The sequence below is a fragment of the Gobius niger genome, assembly GCF_951799975.1.
Source record: "Gobius niger genome assembly, chromosome: 10".
NCBI classification, from domain to species: domain Eukaryota; kingdom Metazoa; phylum Chordata; class Actinopteri; order Gobiiformes; family Gobiidae; genus Gobius; species Gobius niger.
The window spans coordinates 21,495,062-21,516,557 of record NC_136861.1 but is presented as its reverse complement, the minus strand read 5'-3'; the positions used below and the strand labels follow the sequence as shown (position 1 = coordinate 21,516,557).

At 40.0% G+C, this 21,496-nt stretch overlaps 2 protein-coding genes across 2 annotated transcripts in view; one reads left to right on the top strand and one right to left on the bottom strand.

The window, feature by feature from the left end:
• Nucleotides 1-21,496, top strand: part of socs3a (suppressor of cytokine signaling 3a) — a 165,388-nt gene that overhangs the window by 18,370 nt on the left and 125,522 nt on the right. The gene's annotated exons all lie outside the window — the stretch shown is intronic.
• LOC306968772 (transmembrane protein 235) lies at nt 13,713-19,601 on the bottom strand. The gene is made up of 4 exons (XM_079564262.1): nt 19,185-19,601; nt 18,438-18,515; nt 17,288-17,425; nt 13,713-13,997 (listed from the first exon to the last, which is right to left on the bottom strand). Exons 1-4 carry the CDS (start codon nt 19,354-19,356, stop codon nt 13,753-13,755), a joined length of 633 nt encoding a protein of 210 aa, XP_079420388.1. The 5' UTR covers nt 19,357-19,601; the 3' UTR covers nt 13,713-13,752.

The following is a 21,496-nucleotide window of genomic DNA, read 5'->3' as shown; positions in this document are numbered from 1 at the left end:
CTTCATAATACTCACATTTCTCATTAGCTTGAAAAACACCTCACAACACTTGTTCAGAGAATCAGATTCTTGTAAAGTGAACACATGATAATTACTCACTAGTTCAAATTTCTTGCAGCCAATGTGCAGGGATGACAAGAGGTGTCAATGAACTACAAATACCCTGGTTTTGTCTACACCAGGCCGGCACATATTACTGGTCAAGAGTCTAAAGCACAAGGTCCAAAATAATACTAAAGTATACTTTTTCAGTGTTGTAGTTACAGCTTTGTGGATAGTCTTTAAATAATTGTATTACTCCAAGATCTTCTTGGCCAGCAGGCATTATTCGACATAATTGTCTATCATGAAAGGGGATGAAGCGCAGGGAAATTGCTGGAGCCAGTAATCCATATCAAGACGGGCCTGTCAGATGTGCTGTGGTTTAACCCCTTAGCTATCTGCGCATAACACAGATTTCTATTAAACAAGTACGTAAAAGTTTGTTTCGACCAGTGTCTCTCATGTGGAGCTCAGACTCAGACATGATTGATTGATTGATTTATTGATTGATTGATTAAAGGGGGGGTATTGTGCAAAATCGACTTTTTCAAGCTTTACGTCATGTTATTATGTCATTCCCTCATTAAAAACATGCCTGAAGTGTTGCCTTGGCACATTCACGTATTTCTGAGCAATCTGTAAAAACCTATCCCTAAAATGGCAGCCATTTTAGTTTGCCTGAGTCCTCCTAGGAACGCCCCCACCTCCTGGACACGCCTCCGAGCTTTCGTCACCAGCTGAGTAACCAACCACTGCTCCTCAGCAGAACCCCCTCCCCACTGATGCCACAGACAGTGTGTGGAGGGGGCGTGTCGGAAAGGGTCAGAGGTTCTTAAAGAGACAGAGGCCTATTTCAAGACATTCACTACAGCCATTTTGAGAGAGCAATTTTATACAAGGCAGTTATTCTAATTTACTGCATTTACAGACCAACAGAAGGTTTCGTCATCATTGTAGTGTGATATAGACTGGTGCCATGTGATTGAAAAAAGCATAATACCCCCTCTTTAAGTGATTTGTTTTAGATTGAAATTCGTAGGTATCTGTTAAAATTGACCAGAGCAAAGATCATGCCCCTAGAGGCCATAAGCGCCACGGCACGGTGTCATAGTATGTTTTTTTTTTTTTACTCATGAATTGTGTCTGAGAGTAAATACTACGCTGACAGAAAAGACAAAGGGAGAGAAGGATATTGTACATTGTGCCACAACTCAATTACACAAAGGAGATAACATTTTTTCACTGCTAAAATGGCGCTAGCCCACAGTTAGCTTTGCCCGTTAGCCTTTACAATAAGAAGCATCTTAATCTGGGGACTATAGAGCTCCACAGTCCCACCCACTCCCGGTCACGTGTATTTTTAGTGTTGACTTTTCGAAAAAGTAAATTATTAAGAGTTTAATGGCACGACGCCGGCTAATCAGCTATGTGCTAACTACCGACACTTGCACGGGTATTTTACAAGAAAGAAACAAACAATACCTGAAAATACACAAAATTACTTTTATAATATAGCTGTTTATAACATTTTAGACAAATCTTCAATTTTACCTTGTATGTTTCATGTCCGTGAGTAAGCACATAGCTGATTAGCCGGCGCCGTGATGTAGTTGACTATAGTTGTCAATAACTGACTTTTTCGAAAGTCAGCTAAAAATACATCGGACTTTTTGTGTCAGACCCCGACACGTGACCGGGAGTGGGTGGGACTGTAGAGCTCTATTGCTGGGCTGCAGGTGACATCACAGCGTTCTAAAGGCCAATAATATTATATAGAGGTACAGTTATTTTGTTTTTAAGGACATTTTTGGTCTTGTACAGAGAGATCATGGACCCAGTGACTGATATTAATCATCATTTTTCTGATTCAGACATTTTCTTTTTAGACACAACTTGTGAAAGTGTAATACTGTAATAGGAAAAACGGTCTGGGTCCAGTGACATTATCACATTCTAGAACCTGCAACCCACCAATTGATCATGGGAAAGGAGCCTATTCATGTACTTATGAGCAGTATTTAACCACTTCTACTTATGAATGAACCTCCTCAAGCGCTGAAATGTGAGAAAAGCAGCAGCAGTCATGCACTTTGAATGGCCATTTGTCCATTGGTCCAGCTCTTTCTCCAGTCTGAGAAACCTTAGCCCCTCTGGTGTGAGGTAATGCCTACAGTCGCATGCACCGGCCTTCTGCGTGAGTGGATCGGTTTACACATGCAGAGACACTTTCATTTTTAATAGACTCACTCACACACACACACACACACTGGAGTGGCGAAAAATAGGATTTTCTGTATCAGCAATCAAGACCACTGACATACTCTTGTTTTAAACTTTTATATGTTGCTGTTTTACTAATTTAGTGTCATAAGCAATGACACCTGACAATTTGGGGATTTCATTAGGCCACAAATGTGAGGCAATTACAGTAGAAATTCTCCATTTGCTAAAGGGTGTATGGGTGACCAGAGAAGTTGTACTTTCCATAGAATCTCCTACGTAACGTTCAACTACTGCAGAAACTTTTGCCTTCACTTTTCCATGCAATTTATCTGTTTACACAACTCAATTGTTATATTTGAATTACCCTGGAAGCCTTTCGATGAGGAAGTATTCCCTGGAATTTTAGCTAGTGACATTATGCTATCGGTTTATTCACTACTTCCTCATGGCGTCAGTGGAAATCTGTATTCTGAGAGGGCTGCACGTATTGACTGGGCCACAGTTGTTGTTTTTTTTGGTCTAGAGATTTAATGATATCAATACCCCCTTGACCCAGCATCCATTCTGCACTTAAAGAGAAAACCCTGGTAGAAAATGTCTGCCTTTTCCCTGGACTGATTGTATCTGCCCATGTGCTGCAGCCTGCAGAGTCGGTGTCAGTCAACACGGTCAATTATTAACCTATACTTAGGCTTCCATTTTCACACATTTAACAGCAGGCGTCAAGGCTGCATTGTTATTATCTGATTTGAAGTTGAGGATATTGTTGAGAATGAGAAGAACATGTACATACCCTGTCTATTACGCCAAAAAAAAGCATATATATAAGACTTTTTTCGATTCATTCCGATTAATTAATGACATAAGGTTTAGTGCAATTAAAAATATTAATTGAAATTAATCACACTATTTCACTGACGAACAGCCAAAATCTATTTTTTTGTGAAACTTGTTTATTCGCACAGTTAAGTCGACACAATCTTTTATTGAAGATCATTCTCCAAGATAAATCACACGGCTATTGTCTTTGAAGTGTTTGAAATAATCACACAGGCCTCACATCTCTTCAAATGAGTTGAAATGGAGGAAAACACAAAGAAGCATCTGAAATATACCTCTAGAAAATAAATACGACCCTTTAATAAATGATGCTGAAATGCAATTAATTGCGATTAATGAATTACAAAAGTCAGAATTAACACATCACTAATTTTGCTAGAAACAGTCAAGATCTTAACAACCAAATACATTATTTACTTTTAATTGCAGTACTATGCAATTTCTCCATCTGTGAGATCAATAAAGTATCATCTTATCTTATCTTATCTTACTACAATTTCTACAGTCTCTAGTCCTAGTTGTTATACTGCATGTATTACTTTTCAAAACATTTTAATAGGTTGCGGTTACATGACATCACAACATTTTATCACAGAGCCTATCATTTACCATTTAGTTGGTGGGCAGCCAGGAATTATATTGTGGTAACTGTAACCTTCATGATGAATTTCAAGTTAGACGTCTTCTCTCTAAACACGTATAAACTAGGTCACATTTACTTTCTCATAAAGGTGTCCAAAGATGATGACAATATTCTGTGTTAATGTGCCAATGTGTCAATGTGCTTGATGAATTGTGAATCCAATCACTTCCAAATACTGATCCGGTTCAGTCTATTTAATTCCCATAAAGTTGTACATGGCCCCTGCCCTTCAAACGAAAAAGTGATATGATGATCTAGAACACAACTTGTTTTGTAATGTTTGTGAAACGGCCGTTTTCTCACTTCTCAAGAATTTCTCTGTAACTTTTAGATACAGCTGCACTTACAAAGAAAACAGAAGGCCAATCAAATTCGCAGAGGTTATGTCCTGGATAGCAGTGGTAATGTTAAGCTGTGTTAAGTTAGGTACAGTCTTAAACCAGTTTGCATTTAATCAGTGCAAAGTTTTTATTACATTTCTCAGTTTCCTCGTTCCTTGCTGCTTCGATGACAACGTTAACCATTCCTCTTGTTTCGCACTCACCATGTGTTTCAACTGCAGTGTCCAAAAACAGTCCACACAATGATGTAGCTGACAGAGTATGTGAGAGCAAAGCTGGACGGGTTTGGCGGAGAGAGGGCTGCAGTTAGCTCATGTTCCCGTCTAGGCTTGACTTTTACATGATCCTCTAGAGGCGAGCACGGCGGTTTGTTGTGGATTTGAGTGTGTGGATGACTTCAGGCAGACCGGATTAAGATAGCCACAGTGGCCGTCCTTTTGGCTCCGCTTTTAGCTCAGGGTCTATGGCTACAGCAATGAAAATACACAGGCATTTGAGGCCAAGCTGTAGACCTGAATGAGCACTCAGCTTTTAGATAATACAATATGACCACACCGAACAAAGATATCCAGACAGAAGCTTGACATGAATAAACCTCGGCTGTAACTATAAAGAAGACCGACAACGAGCTGGTGACTGTTAAGTTTTGTTGCATGGGATCTTATGGGACTCTTTAATTAAAGGGATATTTCAGGGTTTTTTGACACAGGGCCTCATTTCCTCATTATATTTGCAGAGTTCATTGTTGCTAGGCTAGTGCTAGGCTAGTGCATGTCTATGGTAACTAGTAGCCTACATTAAAAACCTCTTCAAAATCATGGGGTAGTCCTCCAAACGTTGCCATATCTGATTTGTAGAAAGCTCCTTTGTGAATTCCACGTGTAGTAGTGCTGCAGGTAAACAAACTACTGTAGATCCGGTAACCTAGCAGATCACTCCGCCGCTTAGCTTACAACCTGGAAGCTGATGCTGCTCAAATGTAAAGTTCTTTAAAATGCAAAATAATTGTATTTAAAAAATGATTCAGTCAACACAGACATTTATATCGGTAGTCTGGTGTTATATTTGATTTGCCTCAGGTGCAATGTGCTTGGGTCTGACTGTTTTTAATGCATGCTACTAGTTACCATAAACATGCACTAGCCTAACACTAGCCTAGCACCACTAAACTCTTCATATATAAGGACTGCATGAATTAAAATATATGTATATCTCCAGAAATCAACAACACTCTGGATAACTAGGAAATGAGGCCCTATGTCAAACATCCTGAAATATCCCTTTAACTAGGAATCTTAGCTTGAATAGTGCAGACAAACTCATACTTTCAGCTTGATGCAGAGAGAGGGGCACATTTGGCTTGCCACCAGAACGCCACAGGTCCTATGCGTGTTTTGGGATGATAGTGCAAGGTGCTGGGACTGAAACATCCACCCAAAGGAAGGAAAAAAATGGTAAAAGTCACATGATGTTGTGTTTTATTTCATTCATGTTAAATAAGTTAGCCTCATTCTCGAGCTGAGTTTGCATGTTTCTCTCCCCGTGTCTGGATGGGTTTCCTCCGTGTGTTTCTCAGACCAACGAAAAACATGCACAATAGGGTAATCCTCCAGCCAGGTGATTCTGAGCATCAGCCTGGCCCGACATCTGCAGGTTAATGTACACCTTAACCTCAGGCGGAGCTCCTAAAGTCTACTGCTTCTCCATTCTCATTCTCATTCTGATCATTTCAGCACTCAACTGACCAATTCCATTACATTCAATTAACAATGGCTGAAATATGCTAATCTCTCCATTTCCCCACTAGTGTAACTATTGGGTACAATGAATGCAATTTACATTTATTGTACGTTCTTTACATTTGAAAGAAATCAGCTAATTGTGAATAGGTTCATTATTCTGCACACGTACTGTTCTGGAAATAATACAAATTAAATAAACCAGATCATTTCGGGACACTGCAGTAAATTCTTATCTTAGGAAAGCTATCTGTATTTTATTGCAGCTATTACAATGGCAATCATTTTACTTTTATTGGACGTAAAATGAGGAAACACCCACACCTAGACACACTTGGCCAGGTTTTACTGGAACCTGTCTCTCTTTTTCCCATAGCCTTCTTTAAAAGCTGCCACCTCATACCAGTAATCTAGGTCCTGGCACAGGAACACGTGACATAGTAATTGATGTTTACACAAGGTTCAGAGTGTACAGGAATACACCTTTGTTCCGACTTATCACGTGGGCGCATTTAATGAGATAGCACCAACTCTTTACTGCCACTGTCATCATGAAGTCACACATCCCGTTTAGATGTTGTGTATTGATAAAAGACTGACACCTAGTGGGTGGTCAGATTGCACCAGTCTAGTGTTCTGCACAGACAAAGATTAATTGTCTCTTTAAGATTAATGACCACCCCAAGGGCTTGAAGCATGCATAATGTACTCCCGTATCTCAAAGCAGCCATAGGTCAGCCAAGGTAATTGTTAATCAATGCATTTTCTTCACACTATTTAAATCTACAATAGAAAAGGGCAAATAAACTTACCTTACAAGAATAATACAAGTAGAAGAACAGTAATTCACGCTGTTTTTTTTACTCCATCTTGTTGTTGTGCACGACATGGACTGAAATTTTCCAGAAGCAGTGTTGCACGCCTATAGAAAGGTCTGTGTTAACAATAGGGTGTCTGAAAAAAACAAGCAAAAACATGACTGATTGATAGACATTTGCCAGACAGACACAGGCACAGCAGACAGATATAGATCAACGAGTCAGTGTGTGTGTGTGACGTGCCATTGTGAAGAGCTCTCACCACATCATTACCTTGTCACAACGTGCACACATTGCCCTATGAACCCAGTTATAAATAAACCAGTCCGTGGACAAGTGGACCCTGGTGTTCTTATTAGGCAAGCGCTGTATCTTTTGTCTGTGTGTAATGTCTTTGAGTTCCGGTGTAAAAGGCATAATAATGCTTGATAACGGTTACAATGACACCTGCTCTGAGGCGAGGGACCCCGACACCTGCTCTTCACCGGTAATTAACTTCATGCCCTCTTCGCGTCATTCACAAGCTCTTTTTAAACCTATGCCCACGCTGACTATACTGTGGTCACATACAACATGGAGCTGCATGGAGACGGGAGGAATACTGAACTGTGATGGAGACATTTATATCTGTACAAATGTAACACTGGTTACAGAGTGGGGATTCTCGCTTCACTGAACACATCACAGGTTTGTTTTGTGCTGCCCTGAATGTGGCATTTATTCTCTCAAAGATAAAAAAAAAAAAACTTTCTTGAATGTCTTGACAATAAATGCATGTGCACCTCACTGATTTAATACAAATTGATCATTTTTACTAACTGGGGAGACCGGGGCTGATTGTCACACACAGTTCATCCGATCGACAAAACATACTGGTTTAAATGAGAGCTCAAATTAACCCTTAACCTGAAAGCATCTCTTCTTATTGTAATAAATATTATTGACCGAAAAACCAAAAACAGGGAAAATGACCGAGGTTGTTTTTATTGTTGATTTGTGTGTGTGTGTGTGTGTGTGTGTGTGTGTGTGTGTGTGTGTGTGTGTGTGTGTGTGTGTGTGTGTGTGTGTGTGTGTGTGTGTGTGTTAAGTTACAATGTCAAGTCAATGTGTCCCGTAGTGAAGCTATAAAAAGCAATGTGACAACCAACCGGTGTGACAACCAACCTCGGACTTCCATACATTGCTTCCTAAACAATTGTGAAAATACCGCTATAACTTTATTATTAAAGTATTAAGAAGTTCTTTGGACAAACAAGAGATCAAAGTAGCTCCACATTAAAAAATGTGCCTCGCTGGTTTGAAGCGTGTGTGGAATTTCTGTTTGTTTGCTCTTTCTCTGTAGTTTTATCTCCTTTAGACACTGGGCAGGGTCCTGACTCTCTACAGCCCCTTTTATTGTCGATGAATATTATATTGTTATAAATATAACATTTCCACTTTGTTCCAGTTTATTTTCTAAATAAATAAACATGAGCTGACTGCTCCAAGGGGGAGCACAGATTACTTTTCTTTCATTAGCTCAGAGAAGACATTGCTGTTATTATTCCTATAAAGGTCATGGTTATCTTGCCAACTTTCATGCGGTAATTAAATGTCAACATCATGTCACAGTGATCTTGTGATGGCACATGATGCCAGAGTTGCCAGGTCTGTGGTCATTTTATGCCTTGCCATGGGTGAAAAAAACTTTCCATTGATTTAAGCCATGCTATTTTCTGTGTAAAATCACAATTTTGAATGAGAAAATCTCAAACCCAAGGGAGATGTGTTGATTGGAATGATTTTTATTGCCATTAGCCAGTTTTCTCAGTAAGTTCTATTGATAACACAGAGTGAAAGCGGGTGAAGACGGGGAGAGACATTCTGCAAACTGTCAGAGCCACTAGCCCAGGGATCACCAACTGTTTTGGAGCTGAGTGCTATACTTTAAGAGCATTTAGTTGTTTGGGAACTCGTTCAGAAAATATCCAAGACTTAATTCCATGCAATTCAAATCAATCATTTTTATTGTCAATCCTAGCACATTAAGCACGTGCAAAGAATCAACATTATGCCAGGGGGAGAGTTCTGCTTTCTGACGGCCTGGATGAAACTGTCCTTCAGCCAGTTGGACCTGACACTGATCTACACTCCGCTGTCCTCTCCCTGAGGCAGGACTGAAGAGCTTGTGAGATGCCTGCTGTGTTTCTCTCTGAGATAACAATGTACGGTCGCTCTGCTGCGAGAAAGACGGCCTCTTCAAGTACTAGGGACAGGCGGCTTGTGTATAGTCACCGATCTGACTCGGGTATTGCCTCTGTTTACTCTCCTCCACTTGTAGGTGTTGAGACCTGGAGCAGATGACGTCCCCATGAAGCTTATACTGAATGCCATATGCTGCAACCTGGCCCTAAGCCGCCGTGCAATGCAATAAAAAGAAATATTTGCTTAACTATTTATTTATTTCTATGTGCTGTTTGCTCTGTTGTTTTCTCCTTATCCTAACCACGGTGCACTTTTCACCTGATGTCTTTGCTGGTGTATATTTTTTCTACATATATATACCCCCAATCACGTTCTTGGCCATTTGAAGTCAGAGGGCTCCATTCCCGCTGCTGCACACTGGACAGGTCTAATTACCTTTCCAAGTGGTTCGCGCGAGGCGTAAGAGAAAACACATCTCACTCACGCTCCTCCAGGGGATTAAGGACCCTCCTCTCTTTATGAGACCACTTCATCCTGGCATTCTGTCGCTGCAACCATCCAGAGACACAGCCAAAAGATCTGAGTGATGTCTACCAGCAGCAGAGGAGAGGCACAGCTGTGTGAGAATCAAGTAGCCTGCACCGTACTGACCATGGGGTAGCATATTTTCCGCCGAGAGATGAGGTGAGGGGGAAATGAGTCCGACTTTTACCGCTTTGAAAAGGAGCAATCACGCTGTGCACACCTGTAACTGCTGGTTTTGATACAATACGCCACTCCAAATGTCAATGGATGTGATTTCATGCTTTTTATTCAAAAGCCTACACTTGTAATACAAGGACGAAGAAATGGATGATGGTGGCATTAAAATCTACATTCATGGCTTCTAAATGCACCTCATGAAGAATTTATCTACAGGACCCTTGTGGCGTTACGTATTTGTATTTGCAAGGAATATCCCTATTTTCCAGTGTCCATTTATATCATACATTCAGGAGAAAATAAGGAAAAAGTCCAAGCTATTATTCAAGATGGGTACTAGTAAATTTTGTGTATCTTTATGCATCCTTCTCCAAAAGTTTGCCTATGAATTTAAATCATTAGACAAGTAGCATCCTACAATTAAAACGTAATCAGCTCAGAAAGTGCTTGACAATTAAGCCAGGAAGAGTGAAAATGAAGTCACCCCAGAGGCAATAAGGGAGAACGCACAGGCACAAATCAACTGGTAATTGTCAACAACCGTTCCCATCTTGATGAAAATCCCCCACGATCAAACCAGATGTAGCGTTAAAAAATGATTTGGTTGTTCGTTATGGGGAAATGTAACGTTCTTTTGTGTTTGATGTGCTCTTGGTGGTTTAGAATTTAACTCGTCTAAGCTCAGGGTAAGAACATATCTCAGTATGCAAAAACGGTGGCCTATTCCTTTAAAGCTGAACGCCTGCAGTTTAAGCACATCTTGGTGTTTCAAATGATTTGACATCTTTTGTGGTGGTTTATCGAGCCACAAAGATGAGAATTTTTATTTATGGGCCTGACTGTACCAGTTTGTGAACCTCCAAGACAGAATCTCCATATTCAATCTTTGAACTTAAAGTGCAGATGACTGCGATAGCACCAATTTGGTCTTGGAGACAGGAGCAGGGATTGGTAGTTAGAGAGTCTTTATAAATTAATTGCAAAGTTAGGATGGTAGTAATAATAGGATAATAGGAGGGTAACTGAACTCATCACACATCATGTAAACTGTTTTTGACAAATCTGATTTTCATATCTCCATGTTATCATATTTACTTGTTGTCCAATTTGAAATTTGAGAAAATTTGAAAAATAGCGAGTCACGAAGTAGTTAAAGGGGCTAGATGCAAGTTGGCTATTTTATATTCACTACTGCCACCTCAGGTCATACGTGTAACTGTACCTTCTATATTAAGCTCGTGCATGACGGTAATTTGGACCCGAAGTAACAACTTTTTGAGTGACAGTGCGGGATTTTATAGGCAGTTGTAGTGAACAGGTCTGAACTCATTCTACACATTAGGACATGGCTGGAACATGAAGGGGGAGGAAAATACATAATTTTTTGCATTTTTAAACTCTGTATAGTCCCTTTAACAAATGTTTGGATGATACAATGTCCTCTACAAATAAGTCTTTCAACAACAGGGATGTGTGCAAAGAAAACACTCCTTGTGTATTCAAAACAACAATGGCCTTTTCTTCTGTAAATTCATAAAATCATCATGCCGAGAGGTTTGCCTTTAGTCGGAATTATTGTCTTCTGTCAAGAGCAAGGGCGCCGGACTGAGAGTAATGGCCAAACTCCGGAGCTCCTCTGCCACAGCCGATTGAATTATTTTCTTCTATAAAAGTTTAATGGGATTTCAGTCGAGCTTAATATATGAAACGCGAGCGGTGTGAGTGAGGAGCTGTGCTGTGCCTCTTCCTTTATAAGCTTTCCTCAGTGTAGCATCTAGATTACAGAGACGGTCAACAAACAGCTGAGTGGACGATGGGGTTGTCTCTTTGACTTATTGGCATCTATCATGTGGCATATCACACTGGCCGAAATAAACACTTTTCAAGAGGTAAGCCTCAGATAAAGAGCCATAGGTGCATTACTCTAAATGTAGTGTATTTAACAGAGCTTTCTTTTCAACATTAAAAAGCAAATGGATTTTTTTCTGTAACCAAGATATTGTAGACTATAGGAAAAGGTTTAGACAGAGCAGCTTTTTGTCTTTGCAGCTTTAGTCCAAAAGTTCCCATATCTGCCATTAACAAGGGCTCACTGAAAAATGACATGAAAATGAAGTGCTTCCTGCACCGGTGCTCCTCTCCCATACATTTTTTACTATTTAATTTGTTGTAGTATTATTTGTTTCCTCCCAGAGAAAGCCCCAGGGAGCACCAAACAACCTGTTACTTGTAACTCTTGTTTGTGCTTTGTGTTTACAACACGTTTGTGAGGGCTCTCAGTTCTCCAAGGAATAACACAGCTACGTCTCAAAAGCTTTGCAATAAACTCTCAAATTTACTCTTTTGGATCTCTCTAATAAATGTGTCAATCTCATTGCGCTCTGTAAGTGGCTTCGAAAAGGTTCATACTGATGATGGCTATAGCTTTTTGCCACAATATGTATTCTCATATATTTTTTCCAGCCTTTGTTTAAGGATGGATTGACTACCACCAGAGTTTCTTTGTACTGCACTGAAACGTCTGTGATGTACTTGCTCTGTCATTGATCCCATTACACTGGGTGTAGTCTGAAGAGCTCATTGTTGTCGACCGCACTTGGCTTTTAAATACAAGAAAGAGGCATTGTACAATTTACTGGTCAGTCAGGCTGTTTGGACTTCTCAGCTTGTCACCATTGATTCTACAACTACAATCCTTCCTCCAGTATATTTACATTCAGAAGCCTGCAACAGAAAGTAATAAACAGCTAAATAACACAAATTAGAAATGTATCCTAATAACATTCTTTTATTGGTTTATAACATAATACACAAGCAAACAAAAGTACAGTACATCTTCAACAAAGAGCTGTTTCACTCATGGAAACATAAGGAAAACTCCTTTTATAGAGCACACATAGAAGAACACAGGGGCAACTATAGCCTAATAGGTTAGTGACAAATAGCTTTTATGGTGACGCACAGTTTTCAGGGTTTTGTTGTAAAGTGCACTGATGCATTAGTAAACTTGTTTCATGTTTGCTCAGTGCCTCGTCACAGACATTGTGTCTTGTTTTCTGCAATTTCCTTTTTTCCTGTGATTTTTTTTTGTATTGTTCATATTCGGTTTCCTAGGTTACTGAAAAAACTGGAGATATCTTCTTATTTGAAGTTGCAAAATAAAGTGCACATTCCATTTCAGAGACTGATTGTAATGAGAAAGTGGTAATTAGAAGGTGAACAAAATGTCAGCTTTACAAACAGTACATAAAGATAAGCTGGTAAAGCGAACAATTGGCTCTTTTCCCTCCACCAAGGCGTTAAATGTCCACCTTGAATCCAATCTTGATCATCTCACATTTTGAAGAAAAAAAACATAATTTTCTCCTATGAGTTCAAACTATTCCTTTTCTTTGTTTTTTTTGCCACCATTTTGAGACTGGGGCCTTTTGAATCAATGGGCTGAACATTTTCCCCTGTACTACTCCCAGGGCAGTCTTTACTTTTGTGAATAGCGACATTGGCACTCTGCTTCTCCTTTTTCTACTTTCCCACTTTATCACATTTGGACTCTGCCTCTGTGCATGTGCGGTGTCAGCAAGCATCGTAGGTAGAGGCCTGGTGGTGCATGTGGGGACAACTGAGGCCCAATTATAAAATGATATCGGTCCGACCAGCTGCACTTCCTTTCAATGACAGTCATTTTCAAGAGCACCTCACAGAAAAAAACATGCATTCCCCCGATGCCCCGTAAAGCACCGATTTTGAACAACAGTATGGCACGACAAGACGACTTCAACATCCACAAAACATTGAATACAACTGCATACAGCTGCTCATAATAACTGCATGAATTGCTCTTTTTGCATGGCATTTGCTTTACACAAGTGACAAAATTACAACAGCACTTTTCAATAAACGCAGCAGTATACAAAGCCTGAAAGTGGTTTCTTCTGTCTAAAATTGCAAAAATAAAACTCTACAGAGTTCGCGATTGAGTCCTCAAAACCGCTGAGTATTCTGAGATTAGTGGCACATTCCATAATAATAAGCCAAGTAACATTGTGGACTTAGATGTAGTATTCACAAGCAGTGACTTAGCAGCGAAACAAGCTCTACCACGACTTTCTTGTGCACTTTATTGACACTGTTTTGGCTATAAATCTATGGACGTTGCTTGCCCTCAACAAACATAACATATTTTTACTTTAACACTTAATTATAACATTCAATCCCAAACTCTATAACATGGCAATAGCCACGCCTGAATCGTAGTGTCCTTTCATCTGGCTTATCCGCGCGGCGAGCAACAGCGTCAGTCCAGTGACGATCTCCAGGCTGTAGGAGAGCCAGGCGGAGGCGAGAGACCACCCAAAAGACACGTTCACGTAGGAGAGGGTTTCCGGGGGCACCACCTGTTGGAACTCCTCCATGGCCTTGTTGGAATAGCGTATGTAGATGCAGAGGCCAGACAGAGTAAAGAGACCTGCGGGTTGATGCAATAAATATGTTAATTTGGGGAATCAACAGTATTATGCAGTGATTTATTGTATGCAAGCGACCAAAGTTCAAGACACCTACTGAGAGGTTGTGCTTACAGTGGGAGGAAAAAGTAAGTACACCATTTGGAATTTCTTACATTTCTGCCTAAATTGGTCATAAAATGTGGTCTGATCTTTATTAAAATCACAAGAATGAGTAAACAGTGTGTTTGGTCTGTTTGGTCTGTGTTAAAATAGACACTTTTGAAGTGTAACAGGTTCTCTTTTGCCAATGAGGCAAATCAAAATATGATGCTGCTAATGGTATGATTGATATTGTAATTACATTTGGACATTTCTACCATGATCCGATACTGTAAGTGCATATAATCCACTTCTTTTGCTGTTGTAATTTATTGTTGTTTTGTTCCCTTTGCACTATGTTCCTTGTACTTTTTATTGTATTGATTTCGAGTGTAGGTGCTCATAAGCTCTTTGCTTCAGCCCACTCCTTTTGAGCAGATTGTTAACTGCTCAAATAAACAAATAAACTAAACTAAGCGTTAATAAGATGTGCCTAAATGCATTTTGTCACTGCTTTCAATGTCAGCTGCCAAATTAATTAAAAGAACAAGGGGTGTAATTATGTGTAATAATAATAGAAACCATCACAGTCATGCAGTGCACTCAACTGGACTTCATTAGCTTACATTCATACACTGCCTGACCCCCCCGCTTTATATGGTATTAGATGATGCCTATTAAAATAGAATTACCGTACTCTTTAGTAACTGTAAATTGTGTGGAAAAAGACTCGATTTGACATAATTTTATCAGATCCTTGGCCCTGTGTCTTCACAGTGTTACAAGTATCAGGCCGAGCAATCACAGAGAATTACTGGGAAAATGACATAAGCACCCACACTGAGCTTTGCTCTGTGCCACTCCTCAAGGCACAAGGGAAACAAGAGGGCTTTCAGCTCACAAATATTCACAAACTGAAGTAACTCGACATGTTAGAACAAATCTTTATCCACAAGCAGTAAAAAATTAAAACCCAATGAAGTAAGTTACATGCGATGAGGATACTTTCCATCACTGCTCAGTTTCCTTTTCCATAACATAATGTTCTGTACAAGTGAGGGTAAATTTGAAAGACCATATAGAAAGTGACGTGTCAGGTCACAGAAGGCGGTGGAGATGGGGCTGCATGTCCTGGCTGTCATTCGTCAAAAGAGAAAAATAAAAAAAAAACATATTTCCTGTCGCAGTCATTGTTATTTTATGTGGCAGAATTCAAGACATCCACCATTTTAAATAGTGTGCAGAAAATCGAAGAAAACAAGAAAAGCTTGTCCGTGCTGCTGTCCAGAAAAAAAAAGAAGATAAAACCATTCTTGTTTTTTGCATACTTTGGTGTGAGCCCTGGAATGAGCTGTCTCCTCTGCACGACATGGGAGGTTTTTTAGCTGTCACTGAGATGGGAAACTCTATAATATCCGCTCCCACTGCTGATGCAAATTTTAGCATCTCGTCTACACGGACAGAAAAGCTGAAGCTAAATCTTCTGATTACTATTAAGAAAAAAAGGTTAACATTTCTCTTATTTCTCTCCCGGTTGTTCAGTTTTTAAACAAAGCCTCGATACTGAGAAAAAAGGAAATATGGTTGGAAGTAGCACATAAAGAGCTTTTAACAAACGTCAATCCCTGCCCCTTTCAACTAATATATATATTTTGCCACCATACTCCACTTCTGGGTCCAAAGGCCAAATGCATTTATGAGGTTTCCGAGAAAAATCTTTCAGACCTATACTCCCCATTTTGATCTCCTGTGGACACAGCAGTAATAACCTTTCACCACAAGTGTTACCAGTGGAGGCCAATTCCACAGCTGAGCATTTCCACATATGAGAGTCCTCTTTGCACATTTGCAACATTAGGCTGAGATTCAAATGCATTTTGGAGGCATGCCTGGAAATCCAGCTCTTTCGACTAGAATAAAGGCCAATGGGCCACAAGCATAATTTGTATATTGACCATCAAAAGGGTCTATTTATCAGCTATATAGGTAACTATAGCTTGAGCTTCACAATCTGTGCAATTTACCCGGTATGGCACATTGCTTTTCACAGGATAAACCATTATTTCAGAAATACAGAAATAATTATGATCTATAATCAAAAAGTGTTAGTGTAGGCGATGTCTTTGTCTTTCTGTATGGGGTTTTCATGTTGTCCCTGTGCCTGCGTAGGTTTTCCCTAACCCTAAAGCATGTACAATAGCTAGGATGAATGAGAGCGTGTTTGTTGGTGTGTACTATAATCCAAAAAACATAATAACTTATTGTTAGTATGCCATTCCTCAGTTAGTGCAGAACCTGTAGTAGCAGTAGAAATAATTATTACACTGATTGTACGATATCTTCCCTAGTCATTGTCTCACTCTTGCAAATGGAAATGGAATGTAATTGCAGAACTTACCATAAAAGCAAACCATCAAATCCATTAAAAAAAATGCCTTTTTTATGCCTAATGTCCTTGAGCTTATTTCAACTCCTCATTCATTTCGTATTCGAAGTTAGACGATGTGTTTCGCTTCACTGAAAACTGGCCCAGCAATAAACAAGGCCTAAATAATGGCGTGATGGATGGCGCTCAGATGAAAGCTCACTGTGTGCACTTTCTGTGTTCAAATTAGAGCAGGCTGATTATTTCCTGTCTACCAATCAAGGCCACAAACTCCTCTGCAATTTGGTCCCCACTCCGCCCCGAACGCCAATCACTCCTAATGGGCTGATCAATATCGCTGTTCATGTGCATATCTCATCAGCAACATTATGTGAGAAGGGATCGTGGCAAAACAAAGCGATCATTTGGTGTATTATTCATTAAGCTAAATTAATATCGACGAAGATTATTGCTTTGACCATTGCCTCGAATGAAGCACAACAGTGGGTGTTTTTGCTGTTAACCCCAGAGTACTTGTGAGTGCAACATGCTATTGTGTCCAACTCGAGTGTGCATGTGTCTCAGCCTACTCTTTTGGGTGGAGCTGTGTTATTTCAGCAGCATCGACAGAACACAAAACACCAACCTTGTATTGGAGTAATATTAGGGTGATCTTCTGATTGAGATTAAGTACTGCTTATGGGGCCCTTATCGATGTTCCCTTGTCCATTTAACATTTGGACCGACATAAGGAGCGCAGTGGCTTTTGGCGAATGACCAATTGTTGCTCTTTGTTTTCCAGGCATTTTCACATTGAGAAAACAACGAAGATATGGGCAGACTTACTGCAGAAGAATATATAGGCGGCTGATCCGGCCAGCAGCGTGGGACTGCAGGCCAGTGAACTCACGAGCCCCACTATCCAAGCAAACACCAGCAGGATCAGGCTGAGGGGCAGGATGATCACCACCATCTTGTGCAAAGCTGAAATCCAAAACAAACTCACTCAAGGCAATGTTGTTCTCACATAGATACATACAACACTTTACACTTACGCTGACGGCCACTATTTACAAAAACTGCTGAGGTTTCAATAGAGTCACCCAGGGAGCCATTGCTTTTCATTACCACTGCTTGAAGAAAGCTAATAAAAGCAGTGCGATAGTGAAAGCTTTGGAGTGTCTGTTTGGGCAATCACAAGACAATCTATTGAAAACCAGCGAATGCAATATCCTACGAAGGTGGATTTGTTTTGTTATTCTTGAATTTGTACATGATCAACACATATAAACTCATCAAGTCTATTTTATAACACAAGGCGGGTAGTTTATCATCCCTGGAAACCGATGTGAATAAAAACATGCAAAGCAGTATAAGAAGACATTGACGTGCACGATGAGCACTTAACACGTAAGACTGACTTGAATACATTTCACAGATTACATGCAACATCATTTGTACAGATTCACAGACCGGCTGACGGTAGGGCTGCAGTCTGTTTATAGTGTATATGAGTGTGCCCGTACAGACTTTTAGAGCTGTTTTCAAATGCATTTTGGCATAACTATTCAACATGACAACCTTGCCAGTTTAGGCATGCTGTGCTAAATGCTGAATACACATTTACAAATGATACTTTCTGCCTGGTTTAGGTTTATTTGGGCTACAAAGTCACCTTCATCAGTGCAGTTTTGGAGATCTTATTATATCCAGTTGCCTATGGCCATTGTCAACCACTACTGCCTCATCTATACTGGGGCATGATTAAAAGAACTATCTTTTGTTATGCTCAGTCATTATCCATTCAAAGCTCTATAGGTCTGTAGGTCATATACCATGCTACTTAGTTGACTGATCCACATTGTGAGCCGATGACCCCTTGAAAGCGCCCATCTCCAGGAAAGTACCTATTTCTGCCTGCTGTCAATTATAAATTGTTCTGTACGTGCCAGTCTGAGTGCCCGAGGCTTTATCAGTCGGCGACAGAAGCACTCACTGAGAAGGTCCTTCTCCACATCTGACAGGCTGGACGTGTTGGCGGTGAAGGAGGGGATAACCGAGCTCTTGTTTGCGCCTGAAAATGTCACAGATAAAGGTTACGCTCAAAGAAGGAAAAAGATGTACCGTTATTTTTTTGTCCTTGCAACATTAATCATAAATGTCTGACACTTTCACACCCCTTTGCCAAAGGTGATGCAACAACCACTCGTTCCATTCTCGGCCGTTTTAATGTGTGATCTGTGGACGCCCCTTTGCAACAGATTGGACACCTGCTGGACCAAAAGGCAGCACAGCAGTGGCCTTCACATCATCTCTGCTGGACTTCCTGCTATCTTAAGATGCAGGGCATGATGACTTATGTGAAGCGCATGCTGTTGTCATTTCAGTGTCTCAGTGCGTCCCACGGTCCCTTAAGTCCCAATCCCTAGGAGACGGCATATGCCACTGAAATTGAATGGAGAAAACAAAGTCCTTTCTCAATGTTTAGTCACTTTCACATTCCCAGCAGTTGCATCTTTTGAACAGAAGGCAATTATGGTAGCGCAGCATGATGGAGGGGTACAATTCAGGAGTATTATGATCAATATAACATGTAGCCAATTATTCTTGATTGCCTCAAAAGGGCAAATACTGTGAGAAAAATACAACCATTCAACGTTCTGTTACAATTAAATTTGCAGTCAAAACTTTGCCAGGGCTGATCTGAAATATAATAACATGATCTTAAATTTCCTTAGCCTACCTTCATTGATTCTCCACAATCCAGAATGGGAATAATAGTCCTCGGACGAAGAGGAGTTTGGTTTATGCACATCAATAATGTACCAATAATCGGTCCCAATAGCCACAGCCAGAAGGCAGAAACTTAACAATCCTGTGAAACCCGCGGTAATGACCACCCGGCTGTACCTCATCCTACACAGTCCGCATCCACAGAGCGCAAACTGTGGCTCTGGGGATGTGCTCGTGCGTAAAAGCGCTCCAGTTGGATCAGTCTCCAAAGTGCAACACCTCCGTCACAGCTGCGGTTACGGACATATTAGGAGAATGAATGGCGACTATCGTCCAACACCTGTTTCTGATTGAAAGAACTGCGAGAGGTGCGCTTTTGAGTCCGATACTTGGAAACGAGTGACCGCAATCGCAGCGCTCCCGCTTTTATCCAACGTCAATGCAAAGGAATGCAGTAGATGACTTCCGATGTGCAGCGGTCCTAGAAAACAAAACCCACAAGGCTTCCATTTGTTTCGAAAGATAATATTTTATTTTTACTCAACTTCCGGTCCCGTTGCGCTGATTTAACGCCTCTTCATTTCTACTGGCGCGCGTATAGGCTAAGCCTGCAACAAACCAACTATACCATAATAAATATGTATCCATAGTATTTAAGAGGGTTAATAAATGTCTGTCTGTGACCTACTACATTAACCTAGAATTGCTGTACGTTTCTAAAAAAAATATTTTACGGCGTCCTCTTTCCTGGCTATTATGAATTCTATTTTATGTATTGTATTTTAGTTTACAGAGATTTATATATATTTTTTTCTTTTCTGGGAATTGGCAAGAAACTTTGCAGATCTTGCAGCAGATAAGGGGATAAATGGCAGATACTAGATTTTTTATGAGTGGACTTACCTAAAAGTAGTTTAATTGATTGGATATACTTGCATAAGCTATTGCTAATCATGTGTTTATGGAAGACATTTCTCAATGTATTTCTGCACTGAGGAATTGTATTTTTGTCCTTACATACCCACATGATTGACTAACAGTCCTTGCAGTGAAATTATTCAAAGCTTTGCATCTGGGAAAAAAAACTACTCCCTTTTAATGTCTGCTTCTGTCTCTATGGTGACATTAAGTTGCATGGAATTTGTGTCTCATTGCAAGTCATTCTCAAAGAAAATAAAAGCTCTGGGAAGGTATGTCCTTGGAGTTGAGTGAGTAGAAATGCAGCACTTGACAGCTGCTACACAGATTTGTGAATGGACCAAACAAATTACTTTTTCAGCCGATCACACATTACATACTGTGAGTGTCAACCCTTTCCCATTGCAGATGTACCCCCATTCTTCTTTGTAAAACTGGACCTGTCAGGGTGCGCAGGGAAGGCCTTGAGTGAGAGGCAATTTTCGGGCTCTGCCACAAATTCTCCATTGTACCTGGGCCCATATAGACCTGGAGTCCGGACGAGTCAGCTCCGCCATTACTCGTGGACGTATTGAATCCATTCCAGTATGCACTTCACGTTGCGTCTCAATGGGAAATAAATCTGTGCAGTGCCTACTCTACAGGAAAATGTGCGGAAGACTTCGCTTCCAATCACTTCAAGGTGTAGAGGTTTCTAAGTGTTATATAGCACTTTACAATTGTTCTCTCACTGTTTTATCTCAAAATAAGTTAATTCATAAAATGCTCTAACATCAACATAGAAAAAGGCCTAAAGCTCAGATTGTTTTCATTATAATCCACAGGTGTTTTTTATTTTCTTTGTTGTATTTTCTTCTTTATTTAACCATTTAATTTAAACAAATCAAAAAGACAAAAGCAAACTTGTCAGTTCCCTTGAAAAGTCAAATACAAATGCACATGTCCAAAAAGGAGTGAGGAGAAGTTTAACTTATTTAACCCCACCCCCTATTTCAAAAACAGATTGATAACATCAATTTCCTGTTCCTAAATAGTTTCTCAAAACTCAAAAGAAAATTGGTAAGTAGCAATAATAACAAGGTAAACTATTATCCGAAAAATGAAAAAGAAGGCACATACATGACACTTGGAAGTTCTGTTGTCTCATATTTTTTTTAAAAATGCTTCTTCTTCTTGAACTGATTCATACTTGAGCACAGTTTTAGATCTGTGCTTAAATCATTCCATAATTTGGCACCAGTAATGGAAACACCAAAACTTTTCATATTTGATTTGAACGTTTGTATTGTAAGTATGGTCATCAGCACTCCTGAGGCTGTACACATTTTGTTGTGTGAGAAAATGTTTTTGTACATTGTTTGGTCAGGTATTCTGCTGTACTCTGAACATTATTTGGGCTGTTTG